The 21,562-nt window shown below is 51.7% G+C and overlaps 1 protein-coding gene and 1 pseudogene across 1 annotated transcript in view; both read left to right on the forward strand.

Annotated features, from left to right (window-relative positions):
* Nucleotides 1–21,562, forward strand: part of SH3RF2 (SH3 domain containing ring finger 2) — a 122,830-nt gene that overhangs the window by 68,013 nt on the left and 33,255 nt on the right. Inside the window, 3 exon segments of the mRNA XM_021084960.1 lie at nt 5,153–5,186; nt 5,189–5,272; nt 5,275–5,474. Of these exon segments, the coding sequence (XP_020940619.1) occupies nt 5,153–5,186; nt 5,189–5,272; nt 5,275–5,474 (318 nt within the window).
* LOC110259531 lies at nt 16,448–18,073 on the forward strand (annotated as a pseudogene).

Consider the following 21,562-nt stretch of genomic DNA (forward strand, 5'->3'; position numbering starts at 1 on the left):
AAGAGTGAGGTGCACATCAGCCAAGGCCTCAGCTCAGTGACACTTGTCACTCATAGCTCATTGGCCTGAACCAGTCCAACAGTCCCACCTGCCTTGAAGTCAGCTGAGAAGTGTGGACACTACATGGACGATTTGCTTCCATTGTTTCTGCCATATCACAAGTTCAAACTTGACCCGGGAATCAACAGAAGCAACTGAAAGATTTAAAATGAGGCAGTGGCTCCATGAGCTTTGGGATTCTTAAAGATTGCTCTGGCTACAGCGAGAAGAATAATGTGGGGGGCGGGGAGGAGCAGAAAGACCAATTAGAAGGCTACTGCCTGGCTCAGTTAGAGGATGCTTGTGGCTTCGACTAGAAACAAGTGGACAGATTCCAGAACCTTTTAGGAGGTGGATCCATAGGACTTGGAGGTTGACAGAAGTAGGAGATAAGGGAGAGGGTGTGGCCAAGAATCATGCCCCACTTTCTGATTTGTGTGCCTAGGTCAGTAGCAGGGCTCTTGCCAGATCAAGCAAATTTGCTCAAGAACAATTATGATGATTGGGAGACAATGGTTCAGTCTCCAAGGACAGAGGTCAAGTACAATTAATCCATGGTGGGATCCACAGGAGGTGCTTAAATGTGTGCAATTAGAGCTTGCATGGTCTTATGCATTATTTCAAGAAGCTTCCTCATAGCTCTGGCGGGGGGAAGGCACCCCTGATTTTATTATGCCTTTCTGAAATCCTTTTTTCCAAAACTTCTATATTGAATGATTATTCCTGTGAGTCCTCTCCCCACCACTCAGCCTCTAATGTTAGTGATTACAAGAACCCTCAAGATCATCATCGAACTAGCCATCGCGTCATTTGCTCTCCTAATTGCTAGGAGGGCGAAAGATAATCAAGTGGTTGCTCGAGTCTAGAACCTGATTTTCAAAAATGACTTGAACTCCAAGCTGAGCCTATGAAAGCAGCCCTTAAATTTTGAGTCCAATCATTTCATTAAGACCTGCACTTGCTCAGAGCTCCTTAAGTAAGTTTTGAATTAACAGCGCCACGCAAAGCAATAGGAAGGAAGGAGAGCTGTCTGCTGAGAGTGAGGTGGGTTGGTGGGTTGGGTTTTGGCATAAACAGGATTTTTCTTGTTAATGTATCATTGGACTTCCTGAGTTGCACCTGGACAAAAGGTGGTTAAAAACAAACGCTGAGCCTACGTGCCCCGGTTCTTGTCAGGGCTTCTCCGGTGGGGCCTGCCTGGTTTATATGAACCTCACTTAGCCCAGGGAACCTCAAGGATACTGTTTCAAATGAGTGGGTACAAACTGAAGAGCTCCAGGGCTTCTCCGTGGGGCCTGCCTGGTTTATATGAACCTCACTTAGCCCAGGGAACCTCAAGGATACTGTTTCAAATGAGTGGGTACAAACTGAAGAGCTCCAGGGCTTCTCCGGTGGGGCCTGCCTGGTTTATATGAACCTCACTTAGCCCAGGGAACCTCAAGGATACTGTTTCAAATGAGTGGGTACAAACTGAAGAGCTCCGTGTTCCGTCCCCAGCGGAGCTGTTAACCACTCTGGCAGAGCACGGAGGAGACCTGGAGTCCCCACGGGGCCTTTGCCTGTGTTGCTGATGGCAACGCCCACGGTGGGGCTTACCTGGGGCCAGAACAGTCAGGTGGAGGCAGAAACAAATTAGCCGACGTCACGGTCTCTGGGAATGATCGTGACGAACTTGACTCATTCAGTCAGAAAGTGTATACTGTTCTCTTAGAGGGTGAACGAAGGCAGGATGGGTGCTCTGGGGAGCATATGACATTATCCCTAATCCAGCTTCCAGCAGAATGGGCCTAAACTATGTAGAGAACAGACCTGTGGCTGCCAAGCTGGGAGAAGGTGGATTGGAAGTCTGGGATTAGCAGATGCGAACTGTCAAATGGATAAACAGCAAGGTCCTACTGCACAGCGTAGAGCATAACTGTCTTCAGCATCTTATGATAAACCACAGTGGGAAAGAATATTTTTAAAAAAGAATATGTGTGTGTGTGTATCTGAATCACTTTGTGGTTCAGTAGAAATTAACATGACATTATAAATCAACTACCCCTCCATACAAAATAAAATAAATTACTTTTTAAAGACTCCACGATTTGACTAATTTCCCACTTGATCTGCCTCCTTCCAGTCTGGTCCTTCTGAACAGCAGGCAAAATGAGCATTGCATGTATTTACTTCTATTAACAGACGGTAAAATCTGCTCCTTTTGGTGTCGCTACATTGGGATAAATGCAGACAGTATAACCACGCCACTGTCAAGAGAGAAAACAGTTCTGACACACACCCCCCCAATCTGCAGGGCAGGCTGCCCTGCTGAAGTCCGCTCCTTCCTGACCCGCAGCCCGTGGCCACCACTCCTGCGTCTTCCCTCCTGCAGGTTTCCTTCCCCGGAATGTCGCAGAAGCGGAGTCACACAGGCTGGAGCCATGGGGGTCTGGCTCCCTTCACTCAGCCAGTGCCTCTGAGAGTCATCTGTGCTGTCGCGTGTCACTGTAGTGTCCATTTTTATTGTTGACTCACATTCCCCTGTGCGGAGGTGCCAGCTGGGTGATCTGCTCCCCAACTGAAAGACACTGCGGTTGTTGCCCGGTGTCGGCGACTCCCGGAATAAAGCAGTTATAAACCTTTGCACGCCAATTTTTAAGTGAGCCTGAGTTTTCATTTCTCTTACCTAGGAGTGGGATTGCTGGGTTAGACACTAAGTCTGTGTTTAACTTTGAAAGAAACTGCCAAGCCGTAGCTCGAGCTGTTAAAAGCATCCATCGGGTCGTGTCTCTCGTCCCTAAACCCTGCCAGAGGCTTCCTGTTACACTTAGAATAAACCTGAAGCCTCCCAGCCTTTTGCAAGCCAGCTCCTGCCTGTCCCCCAGTCTCCTCTTTACCTCCTGCTCCTCCCTTGCTCTGTTCCACCCTTCTTTCTGATCTTTCTCATCTTCTTCTCGAACAGGCTGAGCTTTCCCCCTCTTCAGGATCTTTCCACCAGCTTAGAGTTGCTCTGCCTAGTGTGTTCTTATCCCCATCTTCACGTAGCTGGCTCCTTCTTGGCATCGGTGCCCCAGCTTAAATGTCACCCTCTCAGCAGGTCATCTCTGACGCTCCTCCCCCTACCCGTGCTGATCTGAAGTAGCCACCTCCCCTGGTCACTCTGACGCACTGCTGCCTGATATTTTCTTCTTTGGCTGTTCACCTGCTGGCTCTGCCACTTATAAGTCACCCCTTCTGGGCTTCAGCTCTCTTATCTTTAAAGTGGACATAGTAATACCCCTTTCTTTTCACAGTACTATGAGTTTCTTTAGGCAGAAATATCTTCTGTAGAATTTTCTATCTAAACTGTATTAATCATCTTAATCGTCCTCACATTGTCACTGAAAAGTTCTTACTGACCAATGAATGGATAAGAAGACATGGTATTTGTGTGTGTGGTGTGTGTGTGTGAGAGAGAGAGAGAGAGAGAGAGAGAGAGATGGAATATTACTCAGCCATTAAAAAGAATGAAATCGTGCCATTTGCAGCAATATGGATGGACCTAGAGATTATCATGCTAAGTGAAGTAAGCCAGACAAAGACAAACACCGTATCATAGCACTTATATGTGGAATCTGAAATATGACTTAAATCAGCACCTCTACAAAACAAAAATAAACTCACAGACATAGAGAACAGACTTGTGGTTGCCAACAGGAAAGTGGGGGAGGGAAGAACTGGGAGTTTGGGATTAGCAGAGGCAATCTATTACACAGAACAGATAAACAGCACGGTCCTACTGTATAGCACAGGGAACTATAGCCAGTATCCTGCGATCAACCATAATGGAAAAGGATATGAAAAGAACATCCATCTATGTATCCCTGAGTCACGTTGCTGTACAGTAGAAATTAACACACTGTAAATCAACCATTTTGAAAAATTCGTACCTCTCTAGCTGACTCTCCAGATTAGAACGAGGCACAGTTTGAAAGGGCAACTGGGGACAGTTATAACGAGGGAAATTTTAGAAATTGTCCTGGAGGTTTATTCGCACAAACCCTCTTGTCAACGTATGTCCTACTTCTGAGGACATTGAACTCGCCGGGCCTTTGGTGGGTAGGGTATTCAGAAGTCAGTGCCGTCAGTGGTTGTGCTGGAACTCGATGGCAGGAGATGGCTGCAGTGGTGTCAAGAATCTTGCTAGCCAGCGGTTAAACCGTTGGTGGATATTTACCACCCAGAGATTGGTAAACTCCACAAATGGGGTGGACGGTTTGTTTGTTTTTCTGATGCACTGGCACACCACTGAGGTACAGGACAAGAGAAAATGGTGATGAGCTAGAAGTATTTAAAGGAAGTCATCAGAGGTCCTGTCGTGGCTCAGTGGTTAACGAATCCGACTAGGAACCATGAGGTTGCAGGTTCGATCCCTGGCCTCGCTCAGTGGGTTGAGGATCTGGCATTGCTGTGGCTGTGGTGTAGGCCAGCAGCTGTAGCTCCGATTGGACCCCTAGCCTGGGAACCTCCATATGCCACGGGTGAGGCCCTAAAAAAACACAAAAGACAAAATAAATGAATAAAAAATAAAAGTAGTCAAAGACGGTCTTAGCGTATAGATGCAGATCCTGCATGGATTTATTCTGGCTCCAAGGCTCTGGGGTACAGCAGAGAGGAGGTGTAAGCAGGTGGACTGTCAGGCAGCCAGCAGTCCAGTGGAGGCACAGACAGGAAACGCTGCCAGTGAGGAGTGGGAAAACACAGGGGCTGCAGGCACACTGAGAAGGGCAAGGAGCCACCCCAGGGGCGATTCAGGGGTGGCTAAAGGAGGAGAGGAGGGCCCCCAGGTAAAGAAGGCGGGTGAGGTGAGAGAAACAGGCCAAGGAAGACTCCAGTCAGCTGGGGAAGAGCATCACAGCGCACTTTAACTTCCTTGGACCTCAGCACAAAAGTGGTACCGACGTTGCAATCTAGTGTGAGAATTGATTGATCTTGCAAAGGACTGAGGACCTACTGCTAAAAGAGGGAAGCTGACCGCAAAGTGGCACCTGAGGTGGTGGCATCTGAGCTGGCTTAAGACGAGCCTGGGTAGGACTTAGCGGCTCACATGAGACCAGAATGACCTCAAGTCTCATCAGACCTTTTGTCTTTTCAGCCAAACGTTACGGCAAGACTGCTGCTAGAGAAGAACAAGGCCGTCAGTCACCCCACACGAAAAGCCTGTCCCTGGTGCCCTCACCCGCCAGAGGCAAAGCGACCCACGCGCCTGCGCTCCGCAGGGGCCGGGCTCCGGGAGGAAGGGGCCCGGCCAGTTCTCCATCACGACAGCCTTGAACACGCTCAACAGGGTGGTGCATGCGCCGTCCGGGCGCCACACGGTGGAGATCAGCAGCCCGGTGCTTGTCAGCTCCAGCAACCCCTCTGTGATCACCCAGCACCCGGAGGAAGCAGATGCTTCTGCCAGCGCTGTGGGACAGGTACGGACCAGCCCCCGGGGAGGGCAGGGCCGCTGGGGAGATGACGCACCCCTCTGAGCGCTCACAGTGCGTTGATGATGACTCGCGTCACTGTGTGCCAGCTGTCTCTATGTGATTTCATGTTATCCGTGAAAAACCCCGTGAGCAAGGTGTCATGGGTGGTGGTGGTGGCGTTACCCCCATTTTATAGATGGGAAAGCTGAGGCTTGGAGAGGGGCGCTCCTATGCCGAGAGCCACGGCAGAGTTCGTGTCCCCCAGAGAACCCCCTCCAAAGAAATAATGGCATTGTGTTCTGGGATCCCCGTTGGACAGGCGTGTGGCATCCTCCGACAGTGTATTAGGCATCTCATGGAAAGGAAGGAAAGAAACTGTGGGTCACTGGCTGTTTTCAGGACTAGCTGCCTACTTCGCGAGGCCCAGCGAAAAATGAAAAGGCAGGTCGAAAATGATTAAGAATCTCTAGACGGCCGCAGTGGAGCATCCCCCCAACTGAAGGGCCCTTCTGAGCACAGAGCCCCGTGTGACTACACATGTCACACGTGCGTGAAGCCAGCTGTGGGTGTTCTTGTACGTAGCATTTAATAAGACAACGGATATAAAGTGCTTAGCACAATGCCCGGCACATACGAAGTACCCGCTAAGCACTAGCTCTTAATACTATTATTATGAATGCGACTGTTACTATCATGAAACCCGGCCACTGCGTTGTCAAGCCAAGGGACAGCTGCAGCGGTCCAGGAGCAGAAGTGCTTCTAACAGCAGGAGGCTATTTAGGCTGAAGGGTACTTGCAAAGATGAAGGGTGGGCGGTATGAGGCAACGTAATTAAGAAGAGCGTGTCGGGTATTCTGCTGAAAAACACGCTTTGGAACCGTGCAGGTGGCAACTTGAAAGGACAGACCTCAACGTGCACTGATGTCATTTTTTTTAAGCTGTGAATCTTGTTTTTCAACCTGCGTCTCTACCTTGGGATTAAATGACTTAATTGGACTCTAATCCCTTTTTAACAAGACAAGGAGGAGGAGAAAGTCAAGGGCTCCTCAAAGACCCATGTGCTGCTCTGAAAGGAAAACAGTCACCTGCAGCACTGTATACCTTATCCCACTGTCTGCGGCTCCAGGAGGCTGCTGCTGATGGAATTCTGCCCGCCACTTGCACTGCACACACACACACACACACACACACAATTATGCTCTCCCCTCCATATACACTCTCCTTGCATTAAAAAAAACCCATGTAATTCCCTTCCTGCACACACACTCCAAATGCTTTTTTTTTTTTCCTTGGCCACAGCGTGCACTGGCTTGATAGGGGATCTCAGTTCCCAGACCAGCGACTGAACCCAGGCCACAGTGGTAAAAGCACCAAATCCTAACCACTAAACCAGCAGGGAACTCCCCAAACACTTTTTTACAAGCATGCACACACTCTGGGCCCAAAGTTCTACACCCCCTACGCACACATGTACATGCACACACTCCAAACCTAGTGACTCACAGTTAAGCAAAAGGCTAGCAGAAATTTTCTGAAACCATCGTCTCTGTATAGACATACATCTCTGAAGTACAGCCCACATTCAGGACCCCGAGGCTAGCTCGCTCAGCTGTATGTTGGTTCCCCAAAGGCATATGGAAGTTCCCAGGCTAGGGGGTGAATTGGAGCTGTAGCTGCCAGCCTACATACACCACAGCCACAGCAGTGCAGGATCCGAGCCACATCAGCAACCTACACCACAGCTCATGGCAATGCCGGATCCTTAACCCACTGAATGAAGCCAGGGATCGAACCCACGTCCTCATGGATACTAGTCAGGTTCATTTCGGCTGAGCCACGACAGGAACCTATCCATGGCTTACTAGTATTATGTTCACAGAGGTACAATGAAAAAATTTGTAACACGTGATTAAAATTTTAGAGCTTTTTCTCTAAGGACAGTACCTAATACAGGTACTAGTGGTATGTGGACCTGGCAAAAACTCTGAAGGTGGGAGGCAGTGCAGCCCAGAAGCACTGGTCCCGGGTAGACATCCTAACCAGGGCATGTGTGGGGCGAGTGAAGGGCTGTGGCAGCAGAGGAGAGGGCAGTCCTTAGCTTGGCCTCACGTTCCCTGGAAGACGGGTATTTGAATATTTGGGTGTTAGTCTTTCTGTGACCGAGGTGGGAAAAGTTCAGAAACCTTTTTTAGGGAAGAGCCCTTTAGAGCCTGTTCAGGCCCCACCAACTAGACAGAGGGCTGTAGAGACTGAGTAAGGAGTCGGTTTTGTGCAAATATCTCTAAAGAAAGGCTGATGAGGGCAGCTGTCCTTGGGGTCTTAAAAGGGGGAGCAAGGAACTTGGTTTTCCTGATGTCACGGGCTTGTGGGAAACCACCTGCCCCATCTGGCCAGAAGGTCAGGGAGCGACCTCAAAGATGACCTCTGGACTGAAAACAGCTCAGGGTTGGACCCAAAGACTGTGAGTCAGCTCCGAGGAAAGCGAGCTGGAGGAGGTTAGGCGAGGGGACCAGAGGCAATGCAATTGGCCCTTCCGGGAGTCCTGAGATGATCCCTTGGCCTCCGTTGAGAAGGGATGCTCAGGAGGAGGACAGCCAGCTGCATGGGACACAGCTAGAAGCCCCTCCGCGGTGCCTTCCAAGGGAAGTTGCGGTGGCCAGGCCCACCCTGGACTGGCCACTGTCGCCCACATGCATGGAACTGCGAGGCACCCTTGTTTTCTGGAGCACTAGCCCTCCTAAGACATTCTGTTCCCCCCGCGCATTCCCCCTTCCGGGACTCAGCTCTTCCTCCCCTTCCCCCGGGGCTTCCCCCAGCCCCCTCCTGCATCGAGACCCAGGGGAGGGACCCGCCACGCAGCCCAGCACCGCCGATCCCGGCCAGCGCAGTTGGCCACCCGAGGGCCACTGCTTCCATCCATCCCGTCCCCGCTGCCCCAGCCATGTCCCCGTCACTGCCCCGGCCTCCTCCTGGTCTCCCAGAGCCCTGCTCAGTCTCTGCTCCTCGCCCGCAGCCCCTCACACCCTCATCCTCCGAATCGTGGCCTCCGCAACAGCCTCTTAAAAACCCAATCATCTCTTCCCCACACCGCCGGCGGTTCCCCCCGGTCCTCAGAAGCAGAGAGACCTGGCGTTTCTAGAGTGGTCACCAAAAGCCCCCAGACTGTAAGAGATGATTTAAGACATCACGACCCTTCTCAAGCTGTTCGGTGCAGACTCCTCATGCCCATTTCTGACACACTGGGACAGAAAAATCAGGCAACGTGTCCAAAGTTCCAGACCTAGCGAGAGACCCAGGACTTGAGGGCAGATCTATGCCTCCTTCCCTCAGTGACTTAAGGCAGTTTGGACCCTCCTGGATCTGGCTACCATCCCCTTCCAGCCCTGCCCCCCATGCACACATGAGCGTACACACACACACACACACACACACACACACACGCTGCAGCGATCTGCTTGACATCGTGAGCACAGTATACTCCAGGCCACCTCTTGGCTTTTTGTGCCCATTCCCAGCATAGGAGCTGCCTTATTCTGGGCAAGGAACTCTGGTGGGTGGAATAAACAATGCCGGTCCTCCTGGAATCTCTTTTTGGTGGGTTTGCCTGTCACAGTCACACCCAGAACCCAAAGCCCTGTGTGCACACCACTTCTTTAAGGCAACTGCTGCCCCCCTTTCTGCAGAGTTAACACCTGTGCCGTGTCCACACCACCTGGTTTACACTTGGGATGTGTGTCCTGTGCGCACCGGACGTGTATCTTTCCCCCAAGCTCATAGACTGAAAACCTATTAAGGGCAGGGTGGCTCTTTGTTCATTGATCTTGCTGCTGACTTTCCAAAACCCCAAGAGAAATGTTTACATGTTTTGCCTCGAGAATCAAAAACGGAGGCTTCTGATTCACTTATATCATTACCAAGGCCTTTCCCCACCTCTGATTATCCAGAAAGCAGAAGAGGTGAGATGGAAGGGGAAGGGCAGGCCCCCCTTCCCCAGGCCGCCTCCTCCATCCCAGATGATAACGGCAAGTCCAGGCATCTTTCTCAGGCTCCTGGGAAGACGAGCCGTCACACACCGTAGGGAGTTCTGAGGTCTAGAAAGCCAACTCTCCTTTGAAATATTCTGCAAAAGGAATTTCTAGGAGCTTCAGCTTTCAGTCCGTTCCCCTTCCAGGCTGCCCCTTTAACTCCATCTTCTGTAAAGTCTCCCACCCCGACCTTCTGGTACCCAGGACCACCACGAGAGACGGTTTTTAACTGAGAAATACGGTCTTTTTTCCCCCTTTGGGTATACTCTCAGTGCTAATTTACATTTAAGAGTCTGAGCTAATCTTCTCTCTAAGGTAATTTATAGACATAAACGTATCCTACGCTCATCTTATTTTGATATCTCCCAATATAAATGTCTTTTATCTTCACAATTTTCACGCAACAAATCCCTGCTCACAGATGAGATTGTCAGAGCTTTCTTGAAAATGACCAGATTGGCAACCCAGACGGCTGAGGGTGGAAAGTGGGGAGGCTCCATCATATGGACACCTGTCCCCTAGAAGTTGTCTGTTCCACGTCATTGGTATTTGCCCCCAAAGTACCTTCTATGGAGCCTAACAGGGGCTTGCAATATGTTTATCAGATTTTCAAGAATGTGCCTCCTGGATGGTGACAGCCCCTTGCACTGTCTCATAATCAGTTAATGCTACAGCAGAAGTTCCCTGCAGACACCTGAAAGGGAAATAAGTAAACAGAATCACAGGATAGAGCCAGAGGGCCTGTGCCAGGCTCTGCTCAGCCAGATGCCCTGGGAAAGGCACTGTGAGGAGCCGCCCAGAGAAGCAGTGTCGCCTGCAGGAGAAACCACCCCAGCCTTAGACTCCCCTCCCTCTTCCCCAACCCAGTGGTGAGGCTTCAGACAAGTCAAGTTGGTAACCACTCTAAGCCTCAGTTTCCACTACAAAATAAAAAGGCGAGAATAATCCCCGCCTCATAAGGTCGTTAGGAAAATGGAAAGATGTAGAGTGTGCGGCTTTCGCTTTTATTACTGTTGTTACTATGAAAGATGTTGGCAGGCAAAATTTCTCAGGAGTCCGTTGCAGGATTTCTCTTTGGTCATTCTCCTGCAAATTGTTTGAGCTTTTTTAGGCAAGAAATGTTCAGACATCCCTAAGAGTTAAGAGGGGAGCCTAACGAACCCTCCTGTACCTGCCACCCCGTCTCAGCAGTTGCCCACTCATGGGCCAGTCTGATCTCAGTTACATCGCCCTCGTGAGCCTGCCCCCAGCTGTGTTGTTTTAAAACAAAGCTCAGACATTATACCATGTCATCCATACACCTCTCAGTCTCTCTTTAGAAAGTTCAGTGAGCGTTCTCTTCTTTAAGAGTTTAACCTAAGCATCATACCATTATCACACGTTAGAAAATGGACCATACGGTCTTAACGACCCTACAATTCCGTGTTCAGATGTCCATAGTTGCCTTAGAAATGTTGTTGACAAGATGATTGGTTTGAATGGCGTCCAAATGAGATGAAACACCTTGCGCTGGGTTGAGATGTCTATTAGATTTCCTTTATGCTGCGGGTCCTCTCGCTTTTGCGTTCATCCTTATTCTCTCGCTGCCTCCCTCCCTCCCTTGCCCCGGACATGTAAAAGAGAAGCCCCGTGGTCTGTCTCACTGAACTGTCCACATCCTGGGTGTTACTGGCTGCATCTCTGCCGCGATAACACATTCCTGTCTACCACCCACGCGGTGCCGATCGTGAGCATCCATGTGAGGCCGCAGCATGCCCTCCTTCCTGATCTATCATTCCTCCTGAAGATTTTGAAGCTGCAAAGATTCTCTAAGATGGAATACCACTTTCCAAGAGCTGATATGGGTAAGATCCTCTCCTGTGAGTTTTAACGAAATTATTTCACAGTGATCTCCCCACCTTCATATCAAAGGCCCTCAGCATCCCAGGTTCATGCCTCACCCTCTCTATGTCCATTCGCTCTCCGTCCGTCCATCCCTCCCTCCCTCCCTCCGTGCCTTCTCTCCTGGCCTGTCTGCCATCACCGATCTGCTACCCCCTTTTCCACTGGCTCATCCCCCTGCCTGTCTGAGCCCGTCTCCTTGGTTATGGCCTCATCAGTGCCCTCAGGCCGGCCTCTCAGCCGCGTTCCCCCTCCCGCCCTCCCCAGGACCGGTTCCCCACAGCTGGGCTGGGACCAGGAGGAAAATACCTGGTCTCTCCAGCCTGGAGAAGACTGGGCTTCAGGGTTGCTGTGGGAATAGGAGATGAGTTTATTTCTCCAAACTGGGGTTTATGGATTGCGTCTGTGTTCCCGTGTCCAGAAGAGGAAAGGAACATAAATCCGCACGCGAGGGATTTGATGAGGTTGAACCATCACAAAGATGGTTAGAAACTAAGTACTGAAAATGCTGCGGGAACCCATGAGAGCTGCTGTTGGATTTCCTTGCAGAGGAAAAAGAAATCGAAGGTCTTAGGCGTTCCCGTTGTGGCTCAGTGGTTAACGAACCTGACTAATATCCACGAGGACGTGGGTTTGATCTCTGGCCTGGATCAGTGGGTTAAGGATCTGGTGTCGCCATGAGCTGTGGCCTAGGCCGACGGCTACAGCTCTGATTCAACCCCTAACCTGGGAACCTCCATATGCCGCAGGTGCAGCCCTAAAAAGACAAAAAGACAAAAAAAAAAGGAAAAAGGAAATGGAAGGTCTTCGAGTCAGGCAGAACTTCACACCATGGCTTTGCCACCTAGTAACTGAGTGACAAGGAACAAAGTTCCTTACCTCCCTGAGCCTCGGCGTCCTCGCCTGCAAAGTGGGCAGGTCCCTCTAGGCGGCCGCGAGGGCTTCCTGAGCCCTCACACACAAGCTGCAGCCACTGCTCGTACCTGCTTGCTGGTGTCACGGAGGAGAGGCCCTGGCCTAAACCAGGCAACGAGCCAGACACCTTCCAGGATTTAGATGGCCCTTCCGGTCTGAGCTCCCTGAGGCGTGTTTTTCACAACTACTAGCAGGTACAGGGGTGGTCTTGGCCCGCTGTGTGTGTAAAAGGCAGGAGGCAGGAAGAGGTAATCTCATAACAGTTAGCACTTCCCCTCAAATAAACGAATCGCAACTAGGAGTCATCTCACTCCATCACTCGATGCCTCCTCCCGGAGCCGCAGGGTCCCAGGGAGCGGCAGCGATGATCAATACAAGGCAGGTGCCGTCTCCACCTGGTGGGTGGCGCTCACCAGGTGGGCTCAGAATCGGGTCCCTGATCCCAGCATGATGCTGGGGGAGGCGCCTGGCCTCTCCCAGTCCCAGTTGTCTCATGTACAGACTGATAAAATGGACCTAGTGGGGCATTATGTTTCCCCGTTACTGACGAGCACATTCTGAAGGTACAGGACACCAGAACTGTTTCTCTCATCTCGTGACAGTTTTTTTTCTGGTCACCGCAAAGCTTGCTCAGCCCCAGCAGGGGTCCGGCAGAGCTCGCATCCAAGAGCTTTTTAGCAAAGAGGTTCTCATCTCTCGAGGGAGAAGCAGTGTAGTGGAGGATGACAAGGGTTTGGGGGTGGCCAGCTCTGGGTGAGACGCTCTGAGCAGTGTAACATCGGGCAAGTTACTTAATCTCTCTCGGCCTCTGTTCTTCCATCTGTGAAATGGAACAGATGGGGTGAGGATAAAATGAGGTGATACGTGTACATGGAATAATGGCCGGGCTTCGGCGGCAGGAAACAGCCCAAGAAATGTCCACTCTGTGAGGACCGCTGGGTCAAGTCAGGAAGCTCTAACCACCCCCTGCGTCCACTTGCTGAAAACGACGCCCACCTCAGAGGGTGCTGGCAGAGTCTGCCTGGAAGTGCAGACTTCCAGAAGCGCCCTGGCTCACGTGATCAGCGCTGACGGTTCTGGAAACAGGGCAGATAGGGCTTTGGGCTCATTTCTAGGGGCAACGGTACTTGCTCAGCTCAGGCCCTCAACTGCAGCCCCAAGGGGAATTCGCAGGAGGGAAGCCAAGAAAAAAGACTTTGGACAAAGGAGGAAACCCTAGGAGGAGACCGAGGGAGGCCATGTATCCACCATCTTCTGTGGGTACCTTCCAGGTTTTTCTGTCAGTCGCTTTTTCACCTGGTTTAGGTGCCCCTGCCCCGCACAGCTCACCAATGAAGCAGCCAACAAAGGGGTGCTGGGGGCCCCGGGCACCAGGCGCAGGCCCCAGAGTAGCCAAGACAGACATGGTTCTATGCTCGTGGAACCTCCAGACCAGAAGGGAAAACAAGTACCCAACTAAGTTGTGTAGAGAGCGGACTGCAAGATCAGAGCCGTGCAAAGTGAGGCTGAAGGAAGGGGGATGACGGGAGTCTGGGCAAGATCAGGGAAGCCTGCCTGGAGGAAGGGACCTTCGGGTGGAGACCTGAAGGGTACAGGAAGCCAGAAGGTGAAAAAAGGAGGCCAAGCGAGACCCTCTCCCCATCGCCAGCCGTCTCTGTTCCGGCGTTATGCCGGCAAACCCCAGCACGCCTGCTGCACGGCGAGGCAGGTGGTCCCAAGGTCCCAGCCCTGCCCGAGCTCCCTGAGCTCTTCTGGGAAAAGCCTGTCTGGTTTCTGGTGACCAGAGAAGTTCTGCAGGTTCTGTCATTCCCCCTGCTGCTTGGCTTGTGTCCTTAATTCAGCATTTCTCCAACGAGAAGCTCAACTTTGCATCATCGTTCTGCCCAATTAATGCTGGCGTGAGTGAGCCACTCAGGAGCCCCCGCCCTGTCCGGGTGAAAAAAGGAGTGGCCTGGCCTACACCTCAGACACTCAACAGGACTCTTTAGCCCTAGGGCTAGGAACCGGGGTAGCGGATACCCAAGGCCACTGGGGCCTGCAACACACACGCACACACACACACACGGAGAATTCAGCAAGAAGGAAAAACAGGAGAAGCAAAATCAAATGGAAGGGCGAGAGAAAAAGAGAAGAGGTGTCCAGGGCAGCAGAGAGCAGACAGAAAGGGGGGGGGTAGTGGAGAGAAATGTGAGGCCACAGGCATTCCTCAGTGGCTCCGGGACCCTGTCCCTGTGGCTCAGCATGGCAAGGACTCGCTAACAGCGTCTCTCACACAGACCTGTTAGGAAGTGGGATGAGAGATTCACGCACACAGGTTTCTCATCCTCAGCACTGCTGACATCTGGGGCCCGGGAGCGCCTCATTGTGGGGGCTGTCCTGTGCACTGCAGGATGTTTGTCAGTATCCCTGACCTCCATCCACTACATGCCAGGAACACCCACCGCCAGTTGTGGCAGCAAAAAAAAAGTCTCCAGCCATCATCAGATGTCCCCAGGGTCAAAGTCAGCCCCAGGTGGGGACCACGGACATGCAGGATGCAGCACGGGCCGGGCCTGGCGGGCCATAAAGGCAGAACAAATGGCAGTCAGTCTAAGGTCTGTGCAAGGCAAATGCCCTTTCTGAAGACCAGGGCCTGCTTCCCAAACACATGCTGAGAATATAAGGGCTTTGGAGAAAACCGGAACTTCCCAAAGACGGGACGGGTAGACTTGCCAGGGCCATCACTGGAAATGTGCAGAGACGCATATGCCCGGGCTGGAGAGGCAGATCTGTCCATCGGCCAGATTGCTGGACCGGGTCCACTTTCCACTTGGCTCAGCTCAAGGGAAGAGGAGCTAGTTTTGCGGCATGGGTAGCAGGTGCCAGGCCTAGTGCCAAGGTCTTACATACAAACCAGCCTCTGTGAGTCCTGTGTGAAGATGGTATTATTTCCATGTTAGATGGAGGAACTTTGACCCCAAGAGGTCAAGTAACTGGCTCCATCTTACTTAGCAAGTACTTTTCAGGATTTGGGTCAGAACCTGGGTCTGACCCTCTTCTAAGCCCTCTTCTAAGCAGGAGAGGGGCTTCTCATATGCTAACTTGATAGTTCACCGTGGGAGTTTAGGGGCAGTTTGGGGGCAGCAACCAGGCTTGGTGGGAAAGAATGATGGATTGATTAGCAATGTCTGTCTGGGTACAGGAGTACAAAAAGGAGGCACGTGTGCTATTTGTTTGCCATCCCCAGCCAGGCCCATAATCCAAGATTCAGTGATTCTGTATCATCCTAGGGAATGTTGTCTGGGGGCTACACTAGACTAGGGGTACATCTGGGGTTTTTTCAGCAGATTAGCTGCTCTCATACTTTCGTGGGGCATAGCTGAAAATCTGGTCTTCTCCATAGGTGAGAGTTCCTACAAAGGGCACAAAGATCGTGTCCTTAAACTGTTCTCATGGAAAGAAAAGATACAAGCCCCTATCCCAACCCTTTGCTACTACTTCAGGAATTTTATTTTAGGCGAGAAATAATGTTCTCAAGAAAGAAAAGGCAAGAAAAACTTGCAAGGAAATGGAATGGGTACCGTATTTGCAAAGCACAGCTTCTCCGTCTCTGCCCACTCCAAAACCATCAAGCCCTGGCGGAAAGATGCGTCATGAAAGCTGCTTACATGTGCAAAGGGCAATGCAAACACCAGTTTTTGTCCAGACATTGCAGCTAGGGAAGACATGCTTTCTCATGGCTGAGGCTAGGGCAACGCTGAGGACAGAGAGGGCAGAGTCAGAAATGCAAACAAATCCTTCCCTCTCCCTGGGCTCAGTTCAAGGTGCCTAACTGAGCGCGTGTGCTCCACCCACCGCCTTGGCCTTGACTTTGACCCTAGCTGGCACTGACTAGGATGGTGCAGACCGCCTTCACTGTCCTGACCAAGAACATAGTGTGCCACTCGGTCAGTGAGGATTTACTGAGTGCTGTTACATGCCAACTTCTGGGCAAGCACAGGGAAGACCAACCCTAAACACATGTGATGCAGATCCTAGAGATGGTTCATGATTTTTGTCTTTTTTTTTTTTTTTTTTTTTTTTTTTTTTTTTTTTTTTTTTTAGGGCAGCTGCTGCAGCATATGGAAGTTCCCAGGCTAGGGGTTGAATCGCAGCCACAGCTGCCGGCCTACACCACAGCCACAGCAACGCTGGATCTGAGCCTCATCTGAGACCTACCCCGCAGCTCACAGCAATGCTGGATCTTTAACCCTCTGAGCGAGGTCAGCGATCGGACCCGTGTCCTCAGGCATACTAGTCTGGTTTGTTACTGCTGAGACCCAATGGAACTCCTGAGAGCATTCGGGATTTTAATCATTCCCCTGCATCTGTTTCAGCCAGGCAGGATGTGAATGAAACTGGAGAATGTCTACCCGTGAAGTTCAAAGTCACGTGCCCTAGGCCTGGGGTTAGGCCCTCCCCAGGCTCCCAGCTCTCCACGTTAGCAGAGGAAGCAGTCAGCGGGGAAGGACTATTTGCCCCAGACTACTTCCACTGTTGGCACCTAGAAATTACCCATTATTTATGTATTCAGGCATGGGGGGGCTAACGCAGGATCGGCACCCTAGAGCCCACCAGCCAGATGCAGCCCTCAGTTGTACAGGGCGCAGCTAAGAAGGTTTTTACAGGTTTGACGGGCTGAGGGTGGAAGGGAGTCAACAGAAGAATATTCCATGACGTGCAAAAATTACATGAAATTCCATTTTCAGTCTTGGTGGCACCATTCTTTGCCATATCGTCTGTGGCCGCGTTCACCGTGTGGGGACTGTGACAGAGGATGGGAGTCCAATAATGCCTAGTGTTTGCAGTCTGATCCTTTACAGAAAAAGGTTGCCAGCCCAGGGCTGAAAACTTTGCTGCTGCGCCCCCAAGCCCAGCCTCTTCCTTCACAATGCAACTATCTACTGGTAGTTGCAAGTGACTTCTGAGGTCCTGAATGGCTAGATGAGAACATGTGCGCTGGTCGCTTGCAGTCACTCAGCAGAGAGGTAGCTCCCGATGTCTGGGAGACACCAGCGGAAGCCAGACAGCCACTCATCCCTGCCTCCAGTGCACACCTGTCAACTCACCCCTTGTCCTGGCATCTGCCTTGTTCCCCTGACCTCCGGGAGGATAAGGGAGCTGAGCCCGGAGCCCTCCAGCCTGAATCCCGGTTGTGCCTGGCCTGGGAAATGTCTAGTCAATGTGAGTTGATGTGTGAGTGAGGAAATGCGTGACACCCAGGGAGGGGACCAAGGTGTGAGTCAGTAAACAAGCAGGAGACGGAAGAAATGGATGGATGGCCAGTCCCGGAACCTTTGCTCGCCTGCTCTGCCTTCTTTTTCTCAGCCTCGCCCAGCCTCACCATGACGGATGCCTTCGTGGGCATCTGGAAGCTAGTGGGCAGCAAGAATTTCGACTGCATGTAGTCAACTGGTGTGGGTTTTGCCACCAGGCAGGTGGCCAACATGACCCAGCCTACTACAGTCATCGAAGTGAATGCGGACACAATCACCATCAAAACACAAAGCACCTTCAAGAGCGCAGAGGTCAGCTTCCAGCCGGGAGTGGCGTCTGATGAGACCACAGCAGATGACAGGAAGGTCAAGTCCATTGTGACACTGGATGGAGGCAAACGTGTCCACATGCAGAAGTGGAATGGACAAGACACAATGCTTGTTCAGGAACCAGGTGACGGGCAACTCCTCCTGACACCCACGGCAGTGCAGGTGGCACTTGCACTTACGAGAGAGGCATGACCTCCCCATGCTTCATCGACTGCTCCTGGACTCCGCACCAGCTCACCTCCTTTCTTCCTCAGGCATTTTGTAAAATTCCACTTTGGGGATATTCTCTTGGGGTCAGGTGGCACCAGCCTGCGTACAGTTCTGGTTCTTATTGTGTATGTTTGTTTGTTTGTTTGTTTGTTTGTTTTTAACTGCATCCGAAGGGTGCTCTGAGGTCAATAAAACAGCCAAGGCCAGAAAAAAAAAGAAAGAAATGGAAGCAAGGCTGAATGATCAAGTGACCGAGCGGCTTGATGAAAGAAAGGCGACGGGAAGGAGTGGGTAGTGAGGGAAGGCGTGTAAGAGTGAGGAGCTGAATGAAGAAACTGTGAATAAAGAACGGGCATCTGGAGTTCCCGTCGTGGCGCAGTGGAAACGAATCCGGCTAGGAACGATGAGGTTGCAAGTTCGATTGCTGACCTCGCTTGGTGGGTTAAGGATCCAGCGTTGCCGTGAGCTGTGGTGTAGTTTGCAGACGTGGCTCAGACGCCACATGGCTGTGGCTGTGGTACAGGCAGGCAGCTACAGCTCCAATTCAACCCCTAGCCTGGGAACCTCCATATGCCACGAGTGCGACCCTAAAAAAAGTGAAAAGGAAAAGAGAAGGCGGCTCGAGAAGGTGGATAAGCGTGCATGTGAGGGGCGGTGGGCTCTCTCCAGAGGCCACATCAAGGACATAAAGGGTGTCACTGCCACGCCCTGCTGATCTCATTTTTTTGCCTGCTTGCTCCTGCCTCGCCAGCCTGGGGACTTTGCACTTAATCAGCACCCTCCCTGGCTCCGGGTGTGCCCACGCTTTAGTGCTTTAGGGTCTAGGGCTTCTGTCAGAGGACAAAAACACCTGCACCCCCGGGCACGAGACCAGCCAGCGGTGCCTCCGAGACTGTGGCCTCCCATACATGGAAAACCATGCCTTCAGCTGGTGCGTTCTCGGCCCATCCCTTCTGTGTGCTGCTGGGGATCAGGACCTATCCCAAAGCTGAGGGCCCCACAAAGGCACCCTTCCCAGGGCAAGGGATGGGCAGCATGTTGGCCTGGACGACATTCACGGCCAAGGTCACCCAAACCAGGCAGGAGGACGGGGAATCAAACACACTCTCCAGAGGTCCTGGTGGCCTAGGGGTTAAAGGCTATGCAGCATCGCTGCTCTGCCACAGGGTTGATCCCTGGCCCCCGAACTTCCACGTGCCATGGGCGTGGCCAAAAAAACCCATAAATACCATCTAGGAAGCCAGCCCCTCCTGTTAATCTCTTTCCTTGTTTTCTCTTTCGTGTCACCGGCTCCCTCACTAGAATAAGTCCCCTGAGGACTGAGCCAGGCATACGGAAGTCTCAGTAAATATCTGCTGAAAAGGAGTGAAACCCAGACCGGAAAACAGGTCACGTCAACCAGGCGCTTGGACGGGCTACCATGGCGGGATGGCATCTCCCAGCGGGGACCTGACCTGACTCTGCCGCCAAATCCCGCATGTCCCGTAAGCGTATCATTTCCCCTCTCGGAGGCTCAGAAGACGCCAGGAGCCTATCTTCAAGGTGGCTTCTAGCTCCCATCCCAGAGTTCTGGAGGCAAGGGGGAAGCCTTCACCGTTTTCAAAGCTCACCTATCGTTAGTATGATGTTTAGGCCCCGATCACAAATCTAAGACAAAAGAAAAACTTCGACTATTATATAAGGAGAGCCATTCCACCAGGGCCATGTTGGGGTAAAGTGACACTGGGTGTGGTGACATTGCTGTTTTCGCCAGTGGCCCGCTGAGCATCAAGTGTAACTATCCAAATGCAGCCGCTCCTCTCTCTCAGGCTTTGCCAAGCCTCTGCACAGAGCCAAAGCCCAGTCTGGCTGCAGTTGCCCTGCCTGTGCCTTAGCAAAGCCATAACAGTGCACCGTGAACCCCCCAGGAGACAAAGGACTAGAAATCTCTCATCAGGCGTCTCTACCAGCTCCCAGAAACCAGGCAGACTGTCCTGGCTCAACCTGGCAAATACGGTTCAGAGAGCTGGAGAGGGCTTGTCTGAAGGTTCCAACCTTCTCTGACTCCTGGGCTGAGAAGCCTCCAGCCCTGCAGCCTCTCCATCCAACCTCCAAAATGCACCTGCTGCTTTACACACCAGAGGGAGCTCTGAAAGGGCCAGCTCTCGAGTTAGGAGGTTTAGGTTCGAACCCCAGCTCTGCTTACTTGCCAGCTCGATGACCTTGGGCAAATTACTTCGGTAGGTTTGGCCTTGATTTTCTCATCTGTAAAATGGGAATGGTGATGCTGATTAATAGTATTTAGCCCTGTGATGCGTTGTGAAGATGATCTGAGCTGAGAGGGTGCCTCCGAATGGGTGGTCCCTCGTAAGCAGGCTGTAAGTTTCAGCACTTTTGTGGTGGCTGTGATCTCCAAAATCTGTTCTGGTGTCCCCCGTCTTATCTCAGTGGGATTATATCCTTTTAAGGGCAGGGTCTCTGCCTTCCTTTCAACCTCATCCTCACTGTGCCTCACCCAAGGCTGGGGACATTCAGAATGCTTGTCAATCCAAAGGCATCAGGCATGCATTCCCAAATCCTTGCTCTCCAAATGGCACAGGAGGTCTGCTAGATAAAATGCATGGACAGTGGCACGTAGCCTTCTTTCCATAAAAATGACACCCACAGTTGCTGGGAATCCACAGGCTGGAATAAGAGGCTGAGCTAGGGAACATCAAGAGAAGGGGAAGGAGTTCCCGTTGTGGCTCAGTGGAAACGAATCTGACTAGTATCCATGAGGACGTGGGTTCGATTCATGGCCTCACTCAGTGGGTTAAGGATCCAGCGTTGCTGTGGTGTGGGCTGCAGACTCGGCTCGGATCTGGGATTGCTTTGGCTGTGGTGTAGGCCAGCAGCTGCAGCTCCCATTACACCCCTAGCCTGGGAACTTCCATATGCTGCGGGTGTGGCCCTACAGAGCAAAAAAGGAAAGAAAGAAAGAAATGTGAGGACAGACTCTTTACATCTGTCCCACATGGTTCAGACGCCAGCCTTCCTGGAAGGAGACACAATGGACATTTATTGAGGGCTGAGCTATCGTTTGCAAGGCTGAGAAAACAAGGAATAAAATTCTAGTTGTTCTAAGGATGGGCCAGAATCAGGGAGCCCCCTCTTAACGCAAGTGCTTGGTTTCATTCCTTCTGAGCACAATGAGATGGAAATATCCCGACCCAGGACGCCGAGACTGCCTGGAAGGCTGTGCTCTCCCTTTATTTCCTGTCAGATGCAGTGCCCTGAAAGGTGAGATGCATCAGTGGTGCCAACCGCCTGGGGCCGCAAGCTGATGGCGCTGCACTCAGTGCCAGGAGAAAGCTGTAGAGGGCTTGCTCCAAGGGCAGCTGAACCTTCAGGCACCAAAGACTGAGCCCTCTGGGCAGCGACTGAAACTACTGAAATCTAATTTGAGACAGTAGTGGACAAAGTTCTCCTGATTTCTGCAGCATCTCAGAAAGCCCGTGAGCACACTATGCAGAAAAGGGGC

The sequence above is a fragment of the Sus scrofa genome, chromosome 2 (assembly GCF_000003025.6).
Source record: "Sus scrofa isolate TJ Tabasco breed Duroc chromosome 2, Sscrofa11.1, whole genome shotgun sequence".
Taxonomy (NCBI): domain Eukaryota; kingdom Metazoa; phylum Chordata; class Mammalia; order Artiodactyla; family Suidae; genus Sus; species Sus scrofa.